This window comes from Peromyscus californicus, unplaced genomic scaffold (assembly GCF_007827085.1).
Source record: "Peromyscus californicus insignis strain IS unplaced genomic scaffold, ASM782708v3 Scaffold_11__1_contigs__length_118956290, whole genome shotgun sequence".
Taxonomy (NCBI): domain Eukaryota; kingdom Metazoa; phylum Chordata; class Mammalia; order Rodentia; family Cricetidae; genus Peromyscus; species Peromyscus californicus.
This window is the reverse complement of record NW_026294402.1, coordinates 30,583,152-30,607,792: the sequence shown is the minus strand read 5'-3', so window position 1 is coordinate 30,607,792 and position 24,641 is coordinate 30,583,152. Positions and strand designations below refer to the sequence as shown.

The following is a 24,641-nucleotide window of genomic DNA, read 5'->3' as shown; positions in this document are numbered from 1 at the left end:
CTGCCCTGTCCAGCCACTGCATGGCTTCTTCCTGTAGCTATGGAGATCAAACCCTAGAACTTACACTTTCTAGATAAGTTCTCTATTACTGAGCCATACAGACCTTTCCTCCATTATCTTATAGAAACAAGATTCTTGCTAAATTGCCAGGCTGGCCTTGAACCTGCTTGCTTCTACCTCTGTAGCTGGGATTATAAGTAGGTCCCACCATATCTTGCTCTGTTTAAATTGTATTTGTTCATTTAAGCCAGGGTCTTGTATAAAAAAAACTGGCCTCCACCCTTAAAAACATTACTTACAGCTGAGCAGTGGTGGCACACGTCTTTAATCCCAGCACTTGGGAGGCAGAGGCAGGCAGATCTCTGTGAATTCAAGGCCAGCCTGGTCCACAAAGCGAGTTCCAAGACAGCCAGAGCTGTTACACTAAGAAACTCTGTCTCGAAACACTGCCCACCCACAAAAAACAAAAACAAAAACAAAAAACCAAACCATTACTTACTTTTACATGTATGAGTGTTTTGCTTGTATCTATGGACATCTGTTCACTACATACATGCAGTGCCAGAGGAGGCCAGAAGAGGGTATCAGATCCCCTGGAACTGGAGTTACAGACAGCTATGAGCTGCCACGTGTGTGCTAGGAGTCGATGTGTGTCCTCTGGAAGAGTAGCCAGTGTTCTTGACTGCTGAGCCATCTCTCCAGCCACTCCAGCTTTTGATATTCTGCCTTGGCTTCCTGAGTATTGAGGTTAAGGTGTACACAACCCTGCCCAGCACGGAATGTTTTTAAAAGTTAATTTTGCTAAGATACTGAGGTCAGTGGAGGAAAGCAGGAAGATAGTATGAAAGGGGTTGTAAGAATATGATAGCCTGAAGCAAAGGCACTCTAAGGAAGTAAGTTTTGAATTGGTATGAACATGGAGCCAAGATTATCAGGTGCTTTGCGCTCCTTTTTGAAAACATTATATGTGTATGAGTGTTTTGCCTGTGCGTTTGTGTACCATGTTCATGCCAGATGCCCTCAGAATCAAAAGAAGACATCAGATCTCCTAGAACTGGAGTTATGGATGGTTATGAAGCACCATGTGAGTGCTGGGAACCGAACCTGGGTCTTCTACAGAACAATAAGTACTCTGGCCAGGGAGCCAGTGAGCCAGCCCTCTTGCCTTTTCTGCATAACTACTTCATTATAACTTTATATTTTTTCCTTAATGTCTACACAGGATCTGTTCTCCGAGGTACAGGAGAGGTGCCAACTACCCTCTGTGGCTGCTCACTGCCTGGGAGTCCCTCCCTTGTCTTCACTGGCCTCCCAAGCTCTTTGTTATACAGTGTGTTTGTAGGTTTCCCTAGCCTGCTTTTCTCTCATAATTTTCCCCCTTTGGTTATTTTCACAGGCCACTTTGAGACTGCTGTTGCCTGCTGGGCAAAGCAATGCTTTTGGAGCTGTTTCTTCTGAGCTAAAACTTGGTGGGGTCTATGGAGATGATAATCTCTTTTTTGTGTGTGTGGTGCTTTCAGATTCTTTTTTCTAATCTAAACAATACTTTAGACTCTCAGCTTATTTATATATCACATAAAATACTATTTTTTAAAGTTGATTTTTTGTTTGGTTGGTTTTGGTTTTGGTTTTGGGGGTTAGGGTTTTTCTGTTCAACAGTTCTGTGTGTCCTGGAACTCACTTTATAGAACAGACTGGCCTCCAACTCACAGAGATCCACCTGTCTCTGCCTCCCACGTTCTGGGATAAAAGGTGTGCGCCACCACCACCCAGCTAAAATTGATTCTTATTAGGACAGAAGTCCTGCAGAGATTATCATGGTAGTTGAAGATGGCATGTTTAGTCATATCATTCTTTTGTTCTTAAAGGATTGTTAAAATGGTTTTTACAAAATCAGTACATACTTAGGTTGGTATTTCAGACCAAAAGAAAGAGGCAATTGTCCATAATTTTAACATGTAGAGATTATCTCTGTCATTCAGAGGTCTGTGGCACAGAATAATTTTTAAACTATTTTGACCTTTAGTTTGACATACTGTCTGTCTCCAAGAACCACATGTGTCTAAGTACAGTCTCACTGAACTTGAAAGTTGTGTCTCACGGGCATGAAGCACAGTAGTGACATGGGCCAGGAATCTCTCCAGGTTAATTGGTACTTTAGACCATAAAAATACTGTGGTGGGAAGGGAAAGAAATGTGTGGAGTTAGAGGAGGATTCCTTCAGACCTTGAACCTTGGAGGCTAAAGAGAGGGTGATTGCTCTTTCACTGGGGGATGGAAGGGAAACTAGGAAAAGATGAGAATGGAATTAAGTGCTAGGTGCTTCCAGAGGGAAAGGAAGATAAACAGCAACACAGTCTCAGTGAATTTTGTCTTTAGGATTTCATTTCCTATAAAGGGTTCAATGAGCACATGTTCCTCCTCAGTGTTAGTGTGTGTGTATTCAACCTGCATGAACATGTTACAAGTACTGACTATGGTGTTCTGTCACTAGAGGCTAGACTTTCCCAGGAAATAGCCTATGTCTTATTCATCATTTGAGATATTATCACATGTCATTGTGTCATAACAGGGCTGACTTTGAAGTCAGTGTACTATGTCTACTGTGCTGAGACATTATTGCACTGTCTTAACAAAGTTGACTCTGCAGTCATTGTTCCCTGACTACTGCATAATAGTCAGGTGACTTTTATTTAGCAAGCTTTGTAATCAGTTTCATTGTCTAGGGTATTTGTCATACATAGTGATAACAGAATCTTCTTCAGAGAAGAATGGTATTGAACAAAGTGTAAATGCCATGTAGTGTTTTGGGGAGGTAAACTGGATGCAATAATGGTAATTTTAACACTATGTTTGACATTTAATATATATTTGAACATGAAAATTCAACAACTTATGACTAATAAAATGATTGTTTTGAATCCTACAGGCATATGCAGAATATAATCAGAGGCAGCTACAAACTAGAAATAGACTAAGTTGAGTGCATGTAGCCCTGTTTTATCAAACACATCCGTAGACTGTCAACAAAGTTTTATGTGACCTTATTCTCTCTTCATCAGTTTATCTTCTAGACTTTAACTGTCATAGTAGGTACACAATTGTTGAATCAGCAAATATTTGAACATTTACTCTGTTGCTTAAAACACTGTGTAATAGAAATGGGCCTAGGAACAGATGATAGAACTTCTCCTTATCCCGAAAGAACAGTTATTCTTGTGGGAGAGGCCAATAATTGCAAATGTTAAAAGATACAAATAAGGGGTCAGAGTATATAGCAGAGGCACTTAGAGGAGAAGGGTGGACAGGCAGCCTACTGGTAGCATTGAAACAAGAGGGGCTCCAGAAGAGGAGAGGGGGCTGAATGAAGTGCTGATGGTGGGTGGAGCTATAACCATCATAACCATGATGAGGAATTTAACTTTATTAATCACAGATGAGAAGTCGTGGAATGCTTTTATTTAACCCAGTTTGTTTTGAGATAAGAAACACTAGTTTCTTGTCCCCAAATACTAATACCCCTGAGTCACTTGACAGAAAGAGTTCTACTTTTAAGAATCCACTTTTGGCACTGGAAAGATGGCTTAGAGGTTAAGGGCACTGGCTGCTCTCCCAGAGGTCCTGAGCCCAGTTCCCAACAAACACATGGTGGCTCACAACCATCTGTAATGAGATCTGGTGCCCTCTTCTAGCGTGCAGGCACACATGCAGGCAGAATACTGTATACATAAAAAATAAATAAATCTTAAAAAAAATCCCTCTTGGCTGTGGTGATAACTCAGAGGACAAAGTGTTTGCTGTGTAAGCATGAGGAGCAGTATTAAGCTTCCCAGAGCCCTTGTAAGTCAGACACAGGAAGGTAGTTCAGATCATCAGGTTCGATTTGAATAAAAGTTTGGTGGCCTATACATATAGACGGGGAAGAACATTCTGAGTAAAGACAGACCTCAAGGCTAGAGTGCACAAGCCTGTTTGAGGAATTCTGTAGAGGCTTCAGGGAGGGACTGGATGTGTCAGCTTTCTAGAAATGAGTTTCTCTTGAACTTCAAAAAGTTCATACGTCAAAGTAAATCAGTAGTTAGGGGTGGAACTTCCAGTCCACAAATATTCTACAGATACAATCTTTAAATACCTACACTCATGTCTTAACTTGAAATCTTAACAAAGTAATGCAGTTTAAGTTCACTTCATTGTACAGCTGAACAAACAGGTGTCCTGTAAGTAAATCGGTGGAATTGGATTACATGTGTACAGACCCAGCATTAAAAAAAAAAACAAAAAAAAACAACAAAACAAAAAAGCCCCCAAACTAAAAATTCTACCATTCTAGAATGGGGATGTAGTTCAATGGTAGAGTATGTGCCTGGTGTGCCCAAAGTACTGTTTTTCATCTCCTGTAATTCAGAGAGGGAAGAGTGGATTCGATCATTTCCACTTACAGATTGCCAGATTATAAGGCTAAAGTCTGTTTTAAGGCAAAGATGCTAAGGACACTTGTTGATAAGACAGTGAGAGGGTTAAGATTGGGTTTAGTAAAGGGGAAAACTGCCTTTTGTTTGTTTTTGTTTTTCAAGACAGGGTTTCTCTGTGTAGCCTTGGCTGTCCTGGAACTCACTCTATAGACTAGGCTGTCCTCGAACTCAGAGATCTGCCTGTTTCTGTCTCCCAGGTGTTGGGATTAAAGATGGCTGGGCATATAGCTCATTGGTAGAGCATTTACCTAATATGCATAATCAGGTTTTATCATGTTCCCTGTTCTTTCTAGCTCAGTAGTACCAAATCTCTTAAATGTTTTTATTTGGTGATAAGTATTTTCTGTTTTCATACAGTGAAATTTTCTATGTGCTTCTTAATTTTTAAGTCTTGAATTGGTCACACTATCATCACTGGCCATAGTAGAAAATCGACAGAGCTGTGTGTATCAAGTGTGTTCTGTGCATTGAAGTGCCTTTTTTCAAATGTCCATGCTCTTTATAAAGAACCATGCCCTGTAATCTGCTCAAAGTGATCCTGGGGCGACTCTAGCCATCATGTCCCACAGCTCATCTTTTCTTAATGTTCTGAATTTTGTGTCATGATTATAGTGGCCTTTTGTACTTAGTAAAACTTCTATATGCTTTCTCCATTTATCACTGTTTTCTATTGGAATCCTATTCTGCAAATTGCCATTCATTGTTTCTAGGTTAGTTTGCTGGGAGGTTGGAGCTGAAATAAAATTACTAGAGAATGTTCAGAAACATGGGTCTGAAGCAAAACATTATTCTTTCTACTAATAGCACACACACGCACAAAAAAAAAGGAAAGTGACACATGTTCATATAACTAAAAATTAGAAGGACTCTTGAAATTCAACATACCTTTTCTCTCCCCGAGACAGAACTGTTACAGATACTACCTCCAGCTCTAATAGTTCTCCCACTTTTCTTTCTTGGAGCTAGGGTCTCTCTACGAAGCCCAGCTGGCTGCTACCTCAAGATCCTCTTGCTTACATCTTTGGAATGCTGGGGTTACAGGTCTGTGCCACCATGCCTGGCTACCCTCTTTCCTTAAAAGGACATGTAACAACCTCTTTAACTTCCAGTTCTATTTCCATTTGAAGTAGAGAATTCAAGAGCATAGCATGTAATAGACATTTAAAGCTGCTAAATGAAAACAAAAAATTGTACTCAAATAAGCTTATTAGTAAAACCCTTTGTGTGTTCTAGAAATTGGTTTTTATACAGAGCAAGCCTGTGATAAGTTTCTGACTTATCTGTTATAATTATCATGTTTAATATATATAATATATATATATGAACTCAAATGTAAGTAGTACTGTAATGAGTAAATTGGACTTGATTGTATGTATGCATATGTGCATCTTCCCCCCTCCACCCCTCATGTGCATGCGTGCTTAGGTGCACATGCACATTTGCCCGTACATATGAAGGCCAGAGGTCAACCTCAGATATTTTTCCTCAGGAGCCATCCACCTAGTTTGTTGAGACAGGATCTCTGATTGGCCTTCCTCAGTTGGAATATGCTAGGTTTGCTGGCCAGCAAGCCCCCGGATCACCTGTTTCTGCCTCCCTGGTAATGGGATTACACGTGTGTACCACCGTAGCTGCTTTTTAAAATTGTAGGTTCTGAAGGGTTGAACTAAGGTTCTTGTGCTTGCAAGGCAAGCACTTTATTAACTGAGCTATCAATTTGGCTTTATAGTTAAAAATAATTGATAAAGGAGCTAGAAAGATGGCTCAGTGGTTAAGAGCACTGCTTTCTATTATAGAGGACCTGGGTTCGATTCCCAGCACTCACATGGCAGCTCACAACTATGTGTAACTCCAGTCCCAGGAGATCTGACACCTTCTGGCTTCTGAGAGTAAGCACTCTATATACATGCAGGCAAAGCACCTACATAATTAAAATATGACTGATAAAAAGAACATCCAAGGTCATGATCCTGAAATACCAATATGATTTATTTGGGGCTTGAGTGAAATGACTTACTAGAATTTGGGGTCTTTCAGAAGCCTTGCCACTAATGAGGCTCTTTTCATATTGGATGTGAGTGAGTGTTGGTAAAAGAATAAGTAACATCAAGCTATCATGTTACCAGCAGCAAGTTTTCAAGAAATGAGTTTTATGTAGAGATTATATGACAAAAGTCAAGGGTTTCTGGCATGCTGCTTAAGAATAATGATAGGAGCTAAGATAACCATGGGTAGAGGAAATATTTCAAGTCTGGGTTACAGAGAGCAATCAAATGCCTGCTCACTGGACGTCATTTCTATCTCTGTATGGATCTTAGGAAGACACAGCAAGCTTGCTTTTGTACACGGATAGGAAAAACTGCACTGTACATTGTGGACTGAATTTATCAACTATCCAGGCAAATATTTTATTGAATATGTTCCATTCAACAAGCTTGTAGAATGCTCCTTGGTGGTGCCTTACTTATACTGGGCATCTTTTCATTCCTCCCTTCCCTGACAGCTGCTAAAACATAGATGTGTTGGAATTAGTCCAGTAGCCACAATCAGAGGGGTTTTGGGTTTTTCTCAAAACATAGGATGACTATCGTTTCCCTTAAAAAAAAAAAGTTAACCTTTTTTTGCTGTAGAAGTAAATGTGTTCTTTTTTCCAGTTAATGTTTCATTTTTCATAAACAAAGATAGAGAAGCTTGATGCAAGGAATGTGCCAGTCTTTTATACTAGTTATTTGTAAATCCTTTGCTTTCTGGCAATCCCCCCACCAAAATATTGGACTTTCCCTCCACTTGACTTATTCCATCTGCCCATCTATCACATAGTGTTATTCCAAGTTCCTTGTAGCATGGGGCTTGGCTCAGTTGAGTACTGTGCATATGCTGGAAGCCTGTGAGAATAAGGAGGCAGCTTGAAGACCCAGCTGAATGCTGAGTGCAGGGAAGAGCCAGGGTTTACCCTTTGTGCTGCTTCCAAGATGCTGGGACAGCCAGAGCTCCTAGGATTCTGATGGTTTCAGATCCTGGGTCCGTTATTAAATGTCAACCTATCTATCATCCAGATAACCAGTCCCTTTTCTCTCTACTCTCTATTCCTCATTTCTTTCAGGGTTTTTCTTAGGTTATCTTGAATCCGCCACCTCCAGCTCTGTTTCTACCAAGATGACAGGTTGCAAATTATAAATGCTCTGACTTTCTTTGATTTTTAATTGGGAAGGTCTCATGTGGCCCAGGTTGACCTTGAACTCACTATGTAGCTGAAGCTGGCCTTGAACTCGATCATTCTGTCTCTGTCTCTACCACTCAGGATCAGGGATTACAAGACTGCTAAGTGTTCTATCTCATTTGAAGATTTTGGCCTGAAAGTTTTGTAAATGACATCACTATCACCTTTTTTCAATGTTCAGTCGGCATCTGACTGACTTTGCTATGCTCTGTTAGCCTTGAAGGATTTCTCAGTAACTTAGCAGTCATTGGAGTATTGAGGACACTGCCACAGGTAATGCCACTGTTTACTTGTGTCAGAAAAGTGTTTCCACTTCAACTCTACATAGCTCCTGTATTCTTCCTGGCTCCATGACCTGACTAGGGCAGCAAGGAAATCAAGAAAAGACAGACACACAGAAAGAAAAGCTGGGGTTGGCTGATCTAGGGTCTCTAATGGAGAAGCCAAAACCAGCTCCTCACCCCCAAGCTCAGTGTGTTTACTCTTATACAGCTAAACAGGGAGGAAGAGTTATTCATACAGCTAAACAAGGAGGCAGGTTTAGTTAATCTCAGTAGGAGCCATCTCTGGGAGAGAAGTCTTCAGGCCTTAAATATCTGAAGGTGGAAAGCTATAATGGACATTTTCTGCAAATGCTATTAACTTCGACAGTTAGACCAGAGGAAGGCTTTGCCATTGAGCCTCACCTGGGGAAGGCTTTTCTACTCCTATTGGGGTCCCTGACAGACCCTTGGCATGACTGTACCCATGTCAACAACATACATTCACTCAGGACTTCACTCACTCCTTACACATAGCAAATTCCACTGAAACAGAAGCTGAAATAATCTCATATAGAGAAATTCATGTGTGAACTAACTAGTTGATACATGTTAGGAATGCTGTACCAGATTTCCACACTTACCTTTGAGGCTTTTTAGCAGCACTGCATACTGTTTAGGATAAATGATAAAAGGGAGTCCCCCACTGAAAACAATGCTCTAGAATGAATAAGATATGATTTTTGTAACATATGCACTGGGATATACACTTGGGAGATATCTCATATGAGACATCCTTGACTGAGAGTAAAATATTAGTCTATTGGAAAACAAGATGAGTGGATGACCAGTTGTGATAAGGGCATACAGAATTACTTTTCATTCAGCTTCTCAGTAATAGAACCTAAAACATTCCAGTCAGAGCCTGTTGTGCATGTTTAATTTTCTTAAACTATAGCCGCTGAAATGAGCTTGCAGAAAGGTTCTGTAAAGAAAAGCATCAGAAATTAACCAGTGGTCTGGATGAGAACACAGCAAAGCTGATGATGCAGAGAAATGGCAGAATTAGTCTAGAGTTCTGTTGGTGATCATCAGCAGTGAGAGGTGTGTAACAAATAGTTCTTCCAACTTCCAAACTGAGCAGGCTGCATGAGTGCATGCCTCCACCATGACTAATTATGACATGCCCATTGAGATCTACACAGAGTTATTTTAAGTAAATCTGTTTGCTACAATTTTAGCACTTAAAAAATTAGTTTCGGACTTCAAAAAATATTGTAAGACTGAGAAACTAGTAGTTGGAGAACATTTTAGTTGGTAGTAGTGTTACTGAGAGCATGGCGGGCATTGCAAGGCAGAATGGCTGTGGTTTGAATTCTGGGACTTAAGTACCAACCTTTTGTGTCACAGGTTTCTCATCCATAAAGTAGGCTGATGATGCAGGCTGAGACTCCTTTAAATGAAATATTTGAGACCAGAAATGGTTTGTTTGAGTTTTTTGTTTTTTGTTTGTTTTTAATATTTTTTTTATCACATAATGAGGTATCTTAGAGATGAGACACAAATCTAAAACACAGTATTAATTTATTCTTTATATACATATAGCCTGATGGTGTTGTATACAGTTTTCTTAGTGTTCCTGCATTTTTACTATAACATAATGTCAAGTGTGAAATTTTGTACTTGATAGCATCTTATCAGCGGACCAAATGTTTTAGACTTTAGAACATTTTGGATTTTGGATTTTCAGGTAAGAGATATTCAATCTGTGATACCTAATAATAAGGTTGTAGGAATTAAGTGAGCTAATATTTATAGATTTTTCGTGGCCTGTGATAAGTAGTGATATTTTTTAAATTTGGTTTTGTTGTTGGTTTTTCAAGACAGGGTTTCTCTGTGCAGCTCTGACTGCCCTGGGACTCTTTCTGTAAACCAGGCTGGCCTCAAACTCGGAGATCTGCCTGCCTCTGGCTCTTGAATTCTATTCCAGCACTGCCCAGCAATTTTTAATTTTGCTTTTTGTTTTGTTTTAGGTTTTTTGAGACAAGGTTTCTTTGTGTAGCCCTAACTGTCTTGGAACTCACTCTGTAGACCAGGCTGGCCTCAAACTCTGCTTACCTCTGCCTTTCCACTACTGGGATTAAAGGTATGCATCACCACCACCTGGCCTTTTTTTTTGTTAATTTTTAAACAAAACTGGGTTAGTATTTGAATTGAACACTAAGTTCTGAATATTCCAGGCTTCAAAACTTACATTAAGTTCCATTTACTTTACATTTCTTGGTGCTCAGTGATTAGGCTTAATTTGGTTTTTGTTGTTTTTGGGGGGTGGGGTGGGGAGGGGGTTCAAGACAGGGTTTATCTGTGTAGCCCTAGCTGTCTAGGAACTCGCTTTGTAGACCAGGCTGCCTGGTCTCAGAGATTTGCCTGACTCTGCCTCCCAAGTGCTGAGATTAAAGGTGTGTGCCACCGCGACAGGCTGGGTTTAATTTGTTTAAGTGATGGTTTTACAGAACCGTGTTTATGAGGGCGAGGGGACATAAATATGCTTGCCTTCCCTTAGTGTTACTTTAAATCATATCCCCAAACTGAGAGATTGTGGTATGTATGAAAGAAAAAAAACACTTTTTTTTATCACTGGTTCTCCATAAAACATAAATGTTCGCCGGGTGGTGGTGGCACACGCCTTTAATCCCAGCACTCGGGAGGCAGAGCCAGGCGGATCTCTGTGAGTTCGAGGCCAGCCTGGGCTACCAAGTGAGTTCCAGGAAAGGCGCAAAGCTACACAGAGAAACCCTGTCTCGAAAAACCAAAAAAAAAAAAAACCAAAAACCAAAAAACTTAAATGTTAGACAGAAAATGATTTCTATAAGTTAGAACTTGATGAAAATATTTTAGTGATGATCAAGTCCTGACTGTCAGCAAATAGGAAGCTTTTTAACCTCTAAGTAGTGAAACACACACTTAAGAGAAGGAAGTCTGTCAGTGTATTCTTTGATGTTGCTCATAGATGCCGCAGTAGAGAAAAAAGCTCACCCAAAATGCTAAGCCTTCATCTTCCGAAGGAGCAGAAGGGTTCAGCATTCTTAAAAAAGACTGACACCCAGCTAGCTCACTCCAGTTACTTTATTCAAACATACACAAGGTTAATAGGGGCTGGGAAAGGCTCCAACTATCAATGTCATCTTGCTCTTGCTGCCGGTGAGAGCAGACAACCCACAGAAATCTCAGTCTCTTTTGACTATGGCAAGACATAATCAAAAGTAAGAATCCAGGTCTGCCAGGAGTGTTTTAGGACCAAGGTCAGTGTAGCTGTAAGCTCTCATGTAGCAGCACCAAATACAGAGTCTCCAGAAAGACAGCAGTTCTTCAAGATTTAAACAGTCTGAAAACAATTTCTCAGCCTCTACTGATTAACCCAAACATAACAAAGGCTTTCTGAAACATTCTGCTCAAAACCAGACATAAAGGCTTTACTTTACATATTGCTACAGAGGTGTACTTACTGAGCACCCAGCATTCGCAGAGTGTCTAGGAAAGTTAAATTTGACTTTATTTAGCTGTTTCCTACTTGAAATATTAGAAGAAGCCCCCAGAGATATTCTGTTCTTAGAAAACATGTACTTTTGTTTAAGACTGACTTTATTTTTAAGAATTTACAGTATCCTTTTAACAGTCATAGCAGATATTTAAGTTAAGGCAAGATTTCCAGCTTTGGTGATTGACCTATTTTCCCAGGACCTTGCTTTCTTGTGATCAGAATCAAAGATTTTTCCAGAAAGGTGATCTATGTCCTAACTTTTGTAGCTTTTCTGTTCCCTAGTTCCCTGATGACTATAATATCAAAGAAATGTCATTATGTGAAATGGAATATGGGATAAGGAGCTAAGCCTTCTGTTTACAAGAGAAAATTCTACACATGGCTTTAATAAATGATGAGCTTTCTAATAGTGAAGTCCTGATAGTAACAGTGGGACATAATAACATATCCAGAACTCTGTTATCTTCTACATTGTCAGTGAGATGCTCAGCAGGTACAGGCACTGGCTGCCAAATCTGACAATCCGAGTTTGATCCCTGGGACACAGATGGTGGAGAAGAGACTAGACCCTGAAAGCTATCCTCTGATCCCACACACATCCCGAGACACACCAACATATGCATACTCACACACAACTAAAAAAATAAAATAAAAAAGCCAAGCGGTGGTGTCGCACACCTTTAATCCTAGCACTTGGAAGGTAGAGGTAGGTGGATCTCTGTGAGTTCAAGGCCAGCCTGGTCTACGAGTTCCAGGACAGCTAGGGGTATTACACAGAGAAACCCTGTTTCAAAAAAACAAAACAAAAGTTGCTAATATCAGTCTTTAAATGTTACCAGTATACTAAAGTTTTAAGCAATTAAAATCCGTTGTAGCTCTTTTGTCTGTAGTGACTCTTGTGCTGGGTATCCTAGCAACTGATGTTCATTGTCTTTCACATCTCTTTGCTTAATACCTCTACCACTTACCACGGTGACTTGACTAAAGTCCCCTCCATGTTTAGTAAGAGAGACATGTCTTCAGCCTGTGGGGACAGTTAACAACAAAGAATGTCTAACAGTGAACAAGTGGTGTTGCTCATTGTATTGCCAAGTGTAGGTGGATAATTAAGCACTGTTAGCACACTGATCTGTGGGTTGTTTGATGTCCTCAGTGATTCCTAAGTGTCTTATGTCAGTTCCACAGAGTGATGGCCAGTGACTCGCATGAGTTGTCATAGCTGGGTTTTGGTGGGAGTTGGGGGCAAGGGATTCTCAGAAACAGAAGCAGTATGCCAATATGGGGCACTGATACAATGAGAGTTGTAATTTCAAGACTACTTGTCTTAGACTAATTTCATTCCTTAATCTTGGTTGCTCATTAATTAATGGATTTCTGTTAAGCAGAGGACACCCTATAATACCTTAATGGGTATATGACTTATGAAAATGCTTAATATATGTGCTATTGTAAATGATGTACTTTACAGATCTAATCATGGTACATGATGTTTAATCTATTTTAGAAACTGGATGGCTTCTACAGGGAGCCAGGCCTCTGATATAGACAAGATTTTTGGATTCTTCAATGATGGCGAACCCCCCACCAAAAAGCCCAGGTAAACAAGAGAAAGGGAATCAGAGGAACAGAAAATTACCATTAGTGGGAGATACTTACCCTGAATTATAGGTGTTTTCACTGATTAATATGGCCTTCATTTAAAAGACTAAATTATTTTTACTTTGGATTTAATTTTTTATTAAGGTAAATATATGTACATAAAATTTTTGTTACTTTAAAGCTTATAATATGCTACTCATCAGAGATATTAGTTTTCTATTTTTTCTAATCTTGACATCCGTTTTATTTTTGATGTGAGACAGGGTCTTGCTACATAGCCCAAGCTGGTCTAGAACTTTTTTTTTTTTTTTTTTTGGTTAAATATTCTGTTTTTGTTTGTTTGTTTGTTTTTTGGTTTTTCAAGACAGGGTTTCTCTGTGCAGCTTTGGTGCCTTTCCTGGAACTCACTCTGTAGCACAGGCTGGTCTTGAACTCACAGAGATCTGCCTGGCTCTGCCTCCCGAGTGCTGGGATTAAAGGCGTGTGCCACCACCGCCCAGCTGGTCTAGAAGTCTTGCTTCAGCCTCCCAGATGCCGAGATTGCAGGTATGAAGCTGACAGCACACACTTTAAAGAATTTTTTTTTTTTTTTAGATTTATTTATTTATTGTGTATACAGAAGAGGGCGCCAGATCTCATTACAGATGGTTGTGAGCCACCATGTGGGTGCTGGGAATTGAACTCAGGACCTCTGGAGGAGCAGTCGGTGCTCTTAACCTCTGAGCCATCTCTCCAGCCCAGCACACACTTTAAATGCTATATTCTGCTGCATGCTTTCTAGTAACAGAAGATAAGGACTCCGTTTGCTTTCCTGCATCCTCCCTCTCTGTTGGGGCCCCACAGGTTTCACCCTTATCTCCGATATGTTTATCTGTATTTGATCAACCAGTTTTCAAGATTTACATTATTATGTCTTTATACATGGTATTCGTAAGCTGGGCATGATGCTTTTAATTCCAGCACTCAGGAGATAGAAGCAGAGGCAGGCAGATCTCTGTGAGTTCAAGGCCATCCTGGTCTACATAGCAAGTTCCAGGACAGCCAGAGCTGTGTAATGAGGCCCTGTCTCGAAAAACCAAACAAACCATAAATAGTATTAAAATGTTATGATTTTATTTCCTTTTGTGCATTTTTTTAACCTCCATATTACTGAAGAGTGTCTTGGGTTTTTTTTTATTTTCTGTGTTCCTTTCCTCTTCAGATGCTGACAGGAAAATTAATCTGTCATATGCTGAAAAATGTTGGAAACTTTAAAGTTTAATTGATTCCATGGATTCTTACCTCTGGACTCAACCCTGGGACAGTCAGCTCCTTAGTCTCCTGCATTTTATTTGACCGTGCTCCATTTTGCTGAAGCACACTCTCAGGTGCCTTCCTTAGTAAGAATACATAGGGAAGAATTGTGGAGATACTGAAATGACTTTGTCATGTCCTTACATTTACTTACTGGTATGGCTGAGAATAGAATTTTAGCTAGGAAATATTGTTTTCTTAAAATTTTGACAGTGCCACTCATTTCTCTGGTAACAGAGAAAAGTATTCTTACCAAGATAGACAGTCTGTGGTGATTAGCAGTTGTTTTAGAAATGAATTTAAAAGAGGAAATGGTGATTTGGTCACAATTTCAGAAATTTTGGCTTATGGTCTGTTGGCTCCATTTCTCTTAAGAGTATTGTGAAGTGGATTGCCATTGAAGGACGTGTAGAACAGAGTTGCTCATCTTTTGACTGCTGGAATCAGAGCCAGGGAAGAAGGGTCCAGAAACAAGATACCGTTCTTTCAGGTCTCATCTCTAGTGAGTACCTCCAAGTAGGCCCTGTGACTCATTCTCTACCAGTCTCAGTAATACCTTCTTCACATTACAAACCCATCAGTGGATTAACCCAATGATAAGTTACCTTCCCAAAACCCAGCTCTGAACACTGCTGCTGCCTTGGGAACCAAACCTTTGGTGCTTGAACCTTGCCAGGGGGTGTTCCAGACCCAAATCAAAACACCAGTTTTTGTATTGTGTGATCTCTTTTGTCTTTGCACACTAAAATCTTACAAAAATCACATTATTCTCAGTAACACAAAAAAATTGTACAATACCATATTGTGTGAAACTAAATACTATGATGCCTTCAAGCTACTTCCTGATAACTTCATTTTGAATTATCCTGTGTTAAGCTGATATTATTAAACTCTCATTAAACATTTGTCTTTTGTTCAGATGTCAAACCTTCTGTCATTAGTGTGTTCATGTTTTCTCTCCACCTCCCACCCCCACCCCATCTCTCACTATTTTTAACAAGGTCTTTGTATATAACCCATCCTAAACTCTAGCTCTATCCTCCTGTATCAGCCTCCTGAGTTCTTGGATTACAGGCATGTACCTATGTGCCTGGCTCTGGGTTTTGTGTGTGTGTGTGTGTGTGTGTGTGTGTGTGTGCATGTGTTATTTGTTTCAGTTCTACTTTCTTAAAGGTTTTCTCAGTTTTTCTTATGGGTTTTTAAAAATTGCTGTTACATTTTTAATTTTCTTCAATTTTGTTATTGTTACTGTTTTTGTCTTTTTGAAGACAAGGTGTCACTAGGTAGCTCCAGGCTGGCTTACAAGTGTGATCTTCTTGCCTTAGCCTCCTGAGTGATTGTTTGTATGTACTGCTTATCGTGGGCCTTTTGCAAATGTAAAGTGACCATATAGTTTGTCTATTCATATTTAAGCATGGAAAAGCAGTTAGGAGTCTTATGTGAGTGTGGATATTAGTCAGGGTTCTCTAGATCAGTGGTTCTCAACCTTCCTAATACTAGGACCCTTTTTACAGTTCCTCATGTTCTGGGGACCCCAACTATAAAATTATTTTCATTGTTATTTCATAATTGTAATTTTGCTACTGTTATGAATCGTCATGTAAATATCTGATATAGAGGATATCTGATATGTGACCCCTGTGAAAGGGTCATACAACTCCCGTAGGAGTCACAGCCTACAGGTTGAGAACCACTGCTCTAGAGGAGTAAAACTGATAGAATGAATACGTATTTTTTTTTTTTTTTTTTTTTTTTTTTTTTTTTTTTTTTTGGTTTTTCGAGACAGGGTTTCTCTGTGTAGCTTTGCGCCTTTCCTGGAACTCGCTTTGGAGACCAGGCTGGCCTTGAACTCACAGAGATCCGCCTGGCTCTGCCTCCCGAGTGCTGGGATTAAAGGCGTGCGCCACCACCGCCCGGCGAATACGTATTTTAAAGGGGGGTTATTAGGTTGGCTTACATGGTGTGGTCTGGGTAGTCCAACAGTAGTTCAAGTCACATTGGAGAGGCAGAGAAGCCAGGAGCTTCTCAGCAGTCTCAGTCTGGTGTTGAAGGCCTAAGGGATAGATTGCTGGAAAACCACCGGTCTTCAGTCCACACTGGAGGACAGAAGGAGATGATAATGTCAGTGAAGAACTGAAGCATGGACAGGGTAGATGAACTTGTCAGCAGGATGGGAAGGCAATGCTGACCTCCTTTTTAAAATCTGGCTGCCACCAGGTACCACCTACATTTAGGGTGGATCTTCTCACTTTGAATAATCTGATTAGGAAGATTCCTTACAGGTTTGCCCAGGAGCTTTTCTTTTAGTTGATTCTAGATTCTGTCATATTGGCAACCAAGTATTCATCATCACAATAAGCTAATGAGCTTCCCTCTGAATATTAAGCCTGGAGTAGGTTCAGCAGTTGAGGACCTCTATCCTGTCTAAAGCTGGGGCTTTTCTGCCCCTATTTCCCCAGAGAAATCCTTCCATTTCTTGAATTCGTGGAGAATGGGTAGAGAGAAAAGGTTAAAGCCTAGTGTCTGGGAGGCTTGCCCCAAGGGAGACTGGTTGGAGAAGTCTTAGATTTCATACAGAGATTCTTCCTTAATCCCTCCCACCTGGCACTGTGCACAGTGTTCTCAAATGCAGCGTCCTCTGGCTGACTTTCTGCAGACTTCTAGCTGAGTTTTAGTGCCACCTGCCTGCCCACCTGAACATGTGCCTGAACATTCCTGAGCTTCTACAAAGGGAATTGGGTTTTATCCTGAACTTCTAAAATGATGTTGCCTTCTGATGTCTGTTGTCTGCTCGCTGCTGTCATCTTGTCCTACCCTACTTTTTATACATGCTGTAGCAGGATGTTACAGCTCAGCACTGCTACCATAGCCCGAGGAGTTACACTTTAGAGACCTCCGTACAGGAAGAGCTGCAGAGAAGAATTTCGGGTACACCATTTTAATTTAGTATGGGGACTTGTGGGAGGGGGCTTTATTTGGGGAAAGGACAGTACTCACTCAGTGTAAGCTCCTTGAGAACTGTACTTAGGTGTCTTTACAGTGGCTGGTCATATGAGCCTATGGCTTTTTTTTTTTTTTTTTTTTTTTTGGTTTTTCGAGACAGGGTTTCTCTCTGTAGCTTTGCGCCTTTCCTGGAACTCACTCTGTAGCCCAGGCTGGCCTTGAACTCACAGAGATCCGCCTGGCTCTGCCTCCCGAGTGCTGGGATTAAAGGCGTGTGCCACCACTGCCCGGCTGAGCCTATGGCTTTTTATGTTATATTTCTCAGAGTATAATTTACCACAGGGGTTAAAGATTACATAAAGCTTAAAAATTAGTAAAGTTTGAGCTGAGTAAGGTGGTGCATGCCTATAATTCTCACACTTGTGAGATGGAGGCAGGAGGATCAGGAATTTAAGGACTCTTGGGCTATCTGAGACACTTATCTTAAAAGCACACTCTTGAGCACACACCTCAAGCGCGCGCGCGCGCACACACACACACACACACACACACACACTGAAATGAGCTAATTTTACTTATTTTTCTTCTTATTGAGCTTCCTTTTATAAGTGTGAGGTAGTTTTATGAGGTGTTTTGTCTAGATTTGGGTATGGAAGAGGCATAGTGTTACTATCTAAAGTCAAGATGACAAACCTCCTAATCTTAAGTAAGTATGTAGTTTCGTTTGTTGTTTAAATATCCTTGTTTGACATACCTCTTAGAAAAAACAATATTGGGTCTATAGAGAATCTTGGCTTTGTCACTTGTGACCAGGTTTCTGACACCCAACCATATTCTTCAGTGAAAGGTTTTTTCCCTTCCCATGACCCCCTCATTTTCCCTTTCTATCTTGCCTTAATACTGTCTTTAAAAATAACTACTAGGGCCATCGTGATGGCTCCGCAGGTAATGCTAAGCCTGATGTCCTGAGTCCAGTCCCTGGGATCAACATGGTGAGAAGAGAGAAACAACTCCCCAAATTGTCCTCTGATCTCCACACACAGACACACTAAAAAGAAATGTATGTTTGGGATTTTATAGGTTATTTAGTGATTTAAGTAGAGATCATAATTGCATTTTTTTTCTTTTTTTACTGGAAGCCCTTTTGTGAAAGTATTCAGTGGTTGTGTATATTTGCATGTGTGTTTATATGCCATTCACTACCTTTTTTTTTTTTTTTGGAGACAGGCTTTTCTGTAGCTGGCCTTAAATTTCTAATCCTTCTGTCAGTACCTCCCAAATTCTGGGATTATGGACTTCAGCCTTCACATCCATTTTTTTTTTTTTTTTTTTTTGCAATACAATTCAGTTCTACATATTTTGCCACATCCAATTTTCATTCATCATCTTGATTCTTCTTTTTAAAACACACTCAATTATATGCTTCTAATAGCTGTTAACAATTTTTTTCCCAGTAGACAAGCTATTTTATATACGGGCCCATCTCTAGTTTCTGCGTGTTTCAGGGTTTTCCTATTTGTTAAATGACTGAATGTTGAGACCCGAGTAGGACAGGCAGTTGTAGAGGTTGTCTCCCAAGACTTCAAAGTGTTCTCTTGTTTTTGGGTTTTGTCTAAGTGTTGACATGTTTCTATTCATTGTACTGTTTGGAAAAAGAAGGGTAAGGCAAGTAATGATTGCAATGTAGTCGTAGAGTGAGAAGGAAGGGAAGCTGAAACATGCTTGTCCTCATGCAGTCTCCCAGCAGGACTCTGCTCATCGCCGTGAGAAAGGGCTGTTTGTTGTGAGAAGAAACACCAGGCACTCATGTTCTCAGAAGCCTGCTGAGAACTTTTTTTTTTTTGGCTCAATGATATCTAGAACAAAACCATGTACAGATTTGTCCCCTGGATTTGGCTTTCATGCTGAGTTTTATCTTTGCTTATAAAATCTGGAATCAAGTTTTTTATTGTCTTCCTTATTTTACATTCATATCTCAACAAACAATATCAATTTGTATGAAAATATTTTCTTTTTGAAAACAAACATGTCCTTTTGAAATTACCATTGGCTTGAAGAATAATTTAGTTGGCAGAACTTCAGCTGTAATACATTTGAATCTGTTGTAATATTAGTGGTTTTCTTAGCTGGAGAGGACAATGGAGGAGAAAGTTGGTTTTATGATTGTTTTTCAGGATTCCTGAAATAGTTATTACTTATTCTTCCTGCAAGAACTGGAATAATATTATGGTCTTTCGTTATAAAGTGCACACTTTTAATCCCAGCACCGGGGAGGCAAGGCAGACATCTCTGTGAGTTCAAGGCCAGCCTGGTCTACATAGTGAGTTCTAGGCCAGCTAAGACTGCACAGGGAGCCCCTGTCTCTCCAGCTGTTGAGTAGTGAGAACCCACCACATGTTTGTCAGATGTCTTCAAATGCGCCTGGTGTCTGCTGCATGCTCCAATCCTCTTGGGCCTTTTCCTTTTCAGGAAGCTGCTTCCAAGCTTGAAAACCAAGAAACCTCGAGAACTTGTGCTAGTGATTGGAACAGGCATTAGTGCTGCAGTTGCACCGCAGGTCCCAGCCCTGAAGTCCTGGAAGGGGTTGATTCAGGCCTTGCTGGATGCTGCTATTGATTTTGATCTTCTAGAAGATGAGGAAAGCAAAAAGTTTCAGAAGTGTCTCCATGAAGACAAGAACCTCGTCCATGTTGCCCATGACCTCATTCAGAAACTCTCCCCTGTGAGTAGTCGGCTGTATGCCAAAGTTCCTGAAAACATGATTGGTGTGCTTACTCTAGCAGGAATATTTGTTTATTGCTTGTGTGTTTATAACATTTGGCTCTTAGAGCCTGTTCAGAGTAATTATCCTGGCCCCATTTCTTTTTGTGATATGCTGAGAACTTTGAATGTATGAGGACAAGGCTACTAATACACTTTGGCTATGTTCTGAATTTACTTTTTCTATACTCACTATAAAAGGTGCCCTGATTTCCATGACTTTAAGGAAATATTGGAAAGATTTAAGTTGGGATTTTGTTTTTGTGTTTTGAGAAAGCATCTTGTGCATATCATACTGGCCACAAACTTGAAGTCCTCATGCATCAGCTTCCTGAATGCTAAGAGTATAGGCATATGCCCCTTGCCTAGCTGGAGATAATTCTTTATCATCAAATAGATAAAATGAAACCAATTTTTAGTGTTCTTTTTAGAGGCTGTAACTCAAAATATTCACAAGGAATTTTATCAAATTAAGTTGGATAAAGAACCTAATTGTCTTTCTTGCTTCACCTGAAAAATTATTTGAAAATTAGGATTCAGTTATGCTAGGATTAGTGGTACATGTGTAAAATATTACATCAATGAAAGCAGGGGGATTGTGATTTCCAGGCCAGCCTATGATGAATAACAATTCTGTGGCACACACACACATACACACATACACACACACACCCCACCACCACCACCACCACCACCACCGACAACAACAACAAAAACCCCAAAAATAGGCAGTGGATGTGGCTCAGTTGTTGGACGCTTACCTAGGATGTATATGTCAAGGGCCCTAGGTTTGATCCCCAGCACTATCCCACTGAAAGCTTAGAACATGTTTTGGCTACTGTATTACTTCCAAATACATCTTCAATAAATCCTGATTTGGTTTGTTATTTGAAACAGTCTCATGTAGCTAAGGTCAGCCTAAAGCTCATTGTGTAGCCAAGGATGGCTTAGAATGCCTGATCCTACAGTCACCACCTCTCAGATGTTAGGCTTACAGGCTATGTGTTGCTTGGGATGGAACCACAAGCCTGTACCTGAGCCCACATGTTCCACATTTTAATAATTTAAATGCACCGTGAAAAAGAAATAGGGCACTTACTCCTTAAAAATTAGCTATCAGGGGGCTGGAGAGTTGGCTCAGCAGTTAAGAGCACTGGCTGTTCTTCCAAAGGTCCTGAGTTCAATTCCCAGCAACCACATGGCGGCTCACAACCATCTGTAATGAGATCTGGTGCCCTCTTCTGGCATGCAGGCAGAACACTGCATACATAATTAATTAATCAATCAATCAATCAATCAATCTAAAAAAATCATCCAATTTGAAAAAAATTAGCTATCAGTAATTTTTATCTCTTCTCCCAAGACTATAGAAAGAAATGTTCCTAAAACTTACCATAGACCTTAAGGTTTCATACTCCTCCTTTTAGTTCCTTGTCCTTAATGAGTTTTCAAGAAATCATAAGAAACCAGATATAAGTAGTGCATGCCCATACTTCCCACACTAGGAGACTGAGGCAGGAGAATTGCTACATGTTTCAGGCCAGCTTGGAATAATGAAGAGTTTGAGACCAGCTTGGACTACATAGTGAGGCCCCAACTTAAAAAACAAAAACAAACAAACAAAAAAACACACATGCCAGGTGGTGGTGGCACATGCCTTTAATCCCAGCACTTGGGAGGCAGGTGGAGCTCTGTGAGTTTGAGGCCAGCCTGATCCATGAAGTGAGTTCCAGGACAGCCAAGGTTACACAGAGACACCCTGTCTCAATCAAAAAAACCAAAACAAACAAACAACAAACAAAATAAGAGTTCATGAGATATTTTATTTTAATTCCAGAGCTGTGCCTTTATTATTTTGTGTGTATGGGTCTTTTGTCTACATATGTATATATGTGTACCCTGTATGTTCAGTGTCCTCAGAGGTCAGAAGAGGGAGTTGGATCCTCTGGGACTGGAGTTATAAATGGTTGTGAGCCACTGTGTGGTTGCTGGGGATTGAACCCAGGTCCTCAGGAAGAGCAGACAGTGTTCTTAACCATTGGACCATCTCTCCAGCCCATGAGATTTTTATTCAGTAGGTAAAATTAATTCAAAATGAATCCCGAACCTAATTATCAGAGTTACAATTTTAAAATTCTTAGAAGAAAACAGAACAGAGTTTGGCAGTGATTTAGTCATAAACTGAATAATCTGCTTTTTAGAGGACAATAGGCTTGAATAGACATTTCTCCCAAGAACAATAGATAGATATAAAGGGCTAATAAGAATCCAGGTATGGGGGCTGGAAAGCTATCTTAGCAGTTAAAAGCACTGGCTGCTGTTTCAGAGGATCCAGGTTCAGTTCCCAGCACCCATACCATTTATACCTCCAGCTCTAAGGGTTATGATGCCCTCTTCCAAGGGCACTACACTGCATGCACATGGTACACAGACAAATATGCAGACAAAACACCCATGCACATAAAATAAAATTAAAATCTCAAGAAAAATACTACCTACATTCTTTTTTTTAAGGGTTCCAAATATGATGGTATATGCCTATAATTCCAGCATTAGGGAGAGTGAGGCAAGTGTACTGTGAGTTCAAGGCCATCTCTGGCTACCAAAACCATAACTACTTCACACCCATAGATATGACTAGTATCAAGAAAACAATAACAGGTATTGATGAGGCTGTAGAGAAATTGGAATTCTCGTTGTTTGAGGCAATGTAAAGTGGCTCAGCTGCTTTAGATAATAGCTTTATAACTTCTTGCCATGCATGGTGGCGTACACCTTTAATTTCATCACTTGTGAAGCAGAGGCATGCAGATTTCTGTGAGTTCTAGGCCAGTATGGTCTACATAGGTTAGACAAGATTATATAGTGAGACTTTGTCACCAAGGTGGGGGGGGGCAGGGGATACCAAAACATACAAACAAAACTAATCTATAGCTTCATCACCTTAGATATATACTCAAGAGACCTGAAAGCATGGTGTGGACAAGATGGTTCAGTGGGTAAAGGTACTTGTTGTGCAAGCCTTGCATCCTGGGTTTGATTCCTGGAAAACATGTTAACAGTGGAAGGAGGGAACAAAACCCACAAAGTTGCCCTCTGACCTCTACATGAGTACTGTAGCATATGTGCCCACCTACACAAATCATGCACACTATAATAAAAGCTTCTTAAAAGCATGTTCGTGTAACTCCTGCTCATAGGTGCTAACAGCAGTGTTATTCATAATATCCTAAAAGTGGAAACATGTCAAATCTGTCAACTCATGGCTAGATAAATAAAATATGCTGTATCCATATACTATTATTTAGCCTAAAAAGAGTCCTAGCACATGCTACCACATTGGTGAACATTGAAACCAGCGCTAAGTGAAAGAAGCCATACACAAAGAACATATGATTCATTCATATAAAGTGTTCAGAATAAGCAAATCCACAGAGATAGGAAATAGATTAGTGGATTCCAGGGCTTGGGAAAGAGAAGAATGTGTTGCAAATGTGATAGGCAGAATGTTTCCTTTTGGGGTGATGAACTGTCCTAGAATTAGGTAATAATGGTGGTACCTTATATGGATATACTGAAAACTAGTGAGATAATACACTTTGAAAGTGAATTTTATGGTAAATTACAACCAAAAATTTATATGTATGTAAACATTTAAGTTGAAGGTATAATGAAATTTTAGATTTCTTCTTAAATTTTAAATGCTTTCCAGACTACAAAAAATAGGAAGGAGGCTAGAGAGATGGTTCAGTAGTTAAAAATGCTTGCTGCTCTTGCAAAAACCACAGTTCAGTTTCTAGAACACTTGTCAGACAGCCTGCAACTCCAGTTCCAAGGGATCTATGCCCTCTTCTTGATTCTCGGGCACTCACATACATGCACACATACATACATAGATACATGTACCACAAATAAATAAAAATAACCTTTAATAAATTAGGAGAGAGCTGGGCAGTGGTGGTGCATGCCTTTAATCTCAACACTCAGGAGGCCGAGGCAAGCAGATCTCTGAGTTCAAGGCCAGCCTGGTCTACAGATTGAGTTCCAGAACAGCCAGAGCTGTTATACAGAGAAACCTTGTCTCAACACCCGCCCCGTCCCGCCCCCCCCCCCAAAAAAAAATTAGGGAATCCCTCCAATTTAATTTGTAAGGCAAATATTAGCCAGATAACCAGAGTATATGTGAGCGGGGGCGGGGGGGGGGGGGGGAGGCTGCTGGAGAGAGAATAGGAAGACAGATAGGCAAGAGACAAGGAGGGAAGTGGAGGGCAAAACGTCAAATCAAGTACTTAAAACATCCAGCAAAAACTGAGTGAGGGAAACCCCTTTTAATGCAGCCAGCTGGAGTTTCCAACAGAGGGAGTCCTGGGCAAAGCAAAGTATCTCCTCAGATCCGGCTTCCAAATAAAAGAACATGAAAGAGCATCATCAGGTCAGGCACTGATGCTCATGACATCCTGAAGAAACTGACTGGGGAAGTTGAGGGAGCGTTCCTTCCATGGTTGAGCTTCCATGGGCTGGACTTCCAGCTTCTCTTTCCCACTGCAGATGCT

The 24,641-nt window shown here is 40.3% G+C and overlaps 1 protein-coding gene across 5 annotated transcripts in view; it reads left to right on the top strand.

Annotated features, from left to right (window-relative positions):
- Fam118b (family with sequence similarity 118 member B) overlaps window positions 1–24,641 on the top strand; it is a 51,361-nt gene that overhangs the window by 10,877 nt on the left and 15,843 nt on the right. For all 5 annotated transcript variants that reach the window (XM_052756303.1, XM_052756294.1, XM_052756286.1 and 2 more), the window contains exons 2-3: window positions 12,998–13,090; window positions 19,798–20,050. In XM_052756303.1, coding sequence (XP_052612263.1) covers window positions 13,005–13,090; window positions 19,798–20,050 — 339 coding nt within the window. In that variant the 5' untranslated portion in view covers window positions 12,998–13,004. The remainder of the gene's footprint in view (window positions 1–12,997; window positions 13,091–19,797; window positions 20,051–24,641) is intronic.